Source organism: Babylonia areolata, chromosome 22, assembly GCF_041734735.1.
Source record: "Babylonia areolata isolate BAREFJ2019XMU chromosome 22, ASM4173473v1, whole genome shotgun sequence".
Taxonomy (NCBI): Eukaryota; Metazoa; Mollusca; class Gastropoda; order Neogastropoda; family Buccinidae; genus Babylonia; species Babylonia areolata.
The window spans coordinates 34626803-34629546 of record NC_134897.1 but is presented as its reverse complement, the minus strand read 5'-3'; the positions used below and the strand labels follow the sequence as shown (position 1 = coordinate 34629546).

The window sequence follows — 2744 nt, the reverse complement described above, 5'->3', positions numbered from 1 at the left end:
GGAAAAGAGACAAAAAAAAGTGTCAAAAGGCTTGCTTGACAAAAGAAAGGGGAATGGACAGGGAAGGCAGAAAAAGGGAACAACAGTGAAGGAAGAAAAAAAGGCAGAAACAAAGAGAGTGATAGAAAAGAGGAGACTTCTAGCACAAACTTTCCAGAAGGAGGGGATGCTGTTTATACTGAAAGACCCCCGGCATCCCCACGGAGGGCCCAATTATTTAAAATAAAATAAAATGTGTGACAATAAACTGATCGACTTGATTTATTATTTTAAAAAAAAGATAAACAAATAAATAAAAAAAGCAACTGTAACCAATTTCAGAGGGGTTATTTCTAATGTTTAATACAGTTAGCAACAAAAACATAATTTTTTGCAGATTGCGTAAGCTTATAATGACCCTACCTGACGTGTGTGCGCGCGCGCGCACGAGCGTGTGTGTGTGTGTGCATGCGTGCGTGTGCGCGCGCGCGCGCGCGCGCGTGTGTGTGTGTGTGTGTTTTACCAACATCTTGAAGTTCATGTCTGTTACTATCATGGTACGACTAATGTTTATGCACTGATACGTTATTGGAGTCGCAAAGTACAATTGTTATTATTTAATGTACTCAACTGTTTGCAGTCAGTAGACTGGCTTGATATGGCACAGCTCAAAGAAAATATTTTTTTCTTGAAGGCTAAACAGAGCACCACGACTGCCACACGCATAACTACAAGCGTGTGCGCGCGCACGCAACCAAGCACGCACGCACGCACACACGCACGCACGCACAAACACACACACGCACACACACACACACACACACACACACACACACACACACACACACACACATGCACCTCATATTAGAATGTCCAAATAATTCCCCGACATATCGAGAGGGACAGGGAGAGACAGACAGACAGACAGACTGGCAGCCAGAGACAAAGTGAAATGGAGGCAGAGATAGAGACGCATGTTTATCTGTAAGATAGTGAGAATGTCCAAGTCATTCCCAGACAGATCTTGAGAGAGAGAGAGAGAATTACTCACGAGTGAGGACGGGTAGACCCTGATAATATTTTGGCTTAACTTTGTTTCGGCTTTAATTTCATTGGCAATATGTCAAGTTCTATATAATCAGAAAAAAAATACAGATGAAGATTAAGCATGTTTGAGACAGGCAGACACACAGACAGAGAGTAGAAAAGGTGTACGAGAGACAGAAATAAAGATGCATATTTATCTTGAATAAAAAGCACATCACACCTCTACCCCTCCTCCCACCCACCCCACGTAATATATATATATATATATAGATAGATAGATAGATAGATATATAGATATATATATATATATATATGTGTGTGTGTGTGTGTGTGTGTGTGTGTGTGTGTGTGTGTGTGTGTTGTACCCAGTATGAACTACGCTTCCTGCAAAACCTTATCCCGGAACCTCACGTGCGGCGAATTCCGAACGTACGATTGGTTCACAGTATCACCACGTGACCTAGCTCTCTGATCCAAGACGGCTTCCAGGCACCTTGCCGCTTGGTAAGAGTCGGCCCAGCCTCCGAACTTGTTGGCGATCAAATTGGGCTGCTTCAGCAACCAGGGGAGGTCTTGTTTGGAGAAGACACAGATGCCATGGACGTATCTCCCACGACACTTGTAGAGATTGGAGCTTTGCCACACGATAGTTCGGGACAGGTGCGAGTGGGTCACGTTGACGGGGTACCCTCCAGGCATCCCCGGGTAGCCGTTGATGGTGGCCCACACTGTCTCGTCGGAGCTGTACGTGTCGGCGAAGTAGGAGATGATGGTTCGGGCCACGTCTTCGACGAAAAGCGACGTCACAAAGTCTCTGGAGAAGGCTCCGTACTGCGTTCCCTTCCGCACCTGCAGGTGGGGAGTGTTGGGCGTGTCTTTATGCCTGAACGTTCTGACGATTCGTCCGTTTCTGATAACGTAGACGCGATCGATCCGGCTTCGGAGATGTTTCGGCATGGGCACTGACTTGATGTCGTTGGAACCGTTGAGCATTTGAAGGATGCGCACCATTTCCAGGTTGGTTCTGAGCGGGAACTCCTGCCCCGCCAGATTCAGGTAGTACTTCCAGGGCACTGGGGATTCCAGGGCGCAGTTCATCAAAACCAGCTCCGCCTCCACCATCAGTGGACCCCCGTAAACCACGTTCAGACGTTTGGTGAGGAAGACGTTCGGGAAGCATCTGGCCAGTGACTCCATGGTGCTGAACGTCGCTCTGTCTGTTTTGTTGTCCACGTGGATGCAGTAGATGTTGTGAGGTCGGTAAATAGCGCGTAACAATTGTTCGGCTTGCTCCGCGTTTCTGTGCATCTTCATACCGAAAGCTAGAGGAAAGCCCTTCTCTTCGTCGTCCGGCACTTTATCATACCCGTGGAGTTGTGTCAGTAAATCACAGTCCTGGCACAGGCTTCGTAAAGGACAGCGGGGCGGAGCGATTGGTTTTTCTATCGTATCAACACACGCGGATCGAACGCTCACGGTAACTGAACACTTGCTTAATTTCGGTGGGAGTAAAGGTGGAGGAACCGTTACGAGTTGCTCAGAAAAATCTGCGGACAGATATTCCAGCTGTCGTCTGATTTCATTCCGAAGGGTATTCTCCTGCTTTGAGATGGTGAAAACGCTGTGGCATTGCCACCACCAGACAACACACCCCACCACCAGAACCACCAACAAATTACGGAGACGTTTCTTCATGGTCCGCCCTGACATCCGTGTGC

General features: G+C 47.5%; 1 protein-coding gene across 1 annotated transcript; it reads right to left on the bottom strand.

Annotated features, from left to right (window-relative positions):
* Positions 1-1401: 1401 nt before the first annotated feature.
* LOC143297109 (N-acetyllactosaminide beta-1,6-N-acetylglucosaminyl-transferase-like) lies at positions 1402-2340 on the bottom strand. The gene has a single exon (XM_076609281.1). The coding sequence runs from the start codon at positions 2338-2340 to the stop codon at positions 1402-1404; it is 939 nt and encodes a 312-aa protein (XP_076465396.1).
* Positions 2341-2744: the final 404 nt, after the last annotated feature.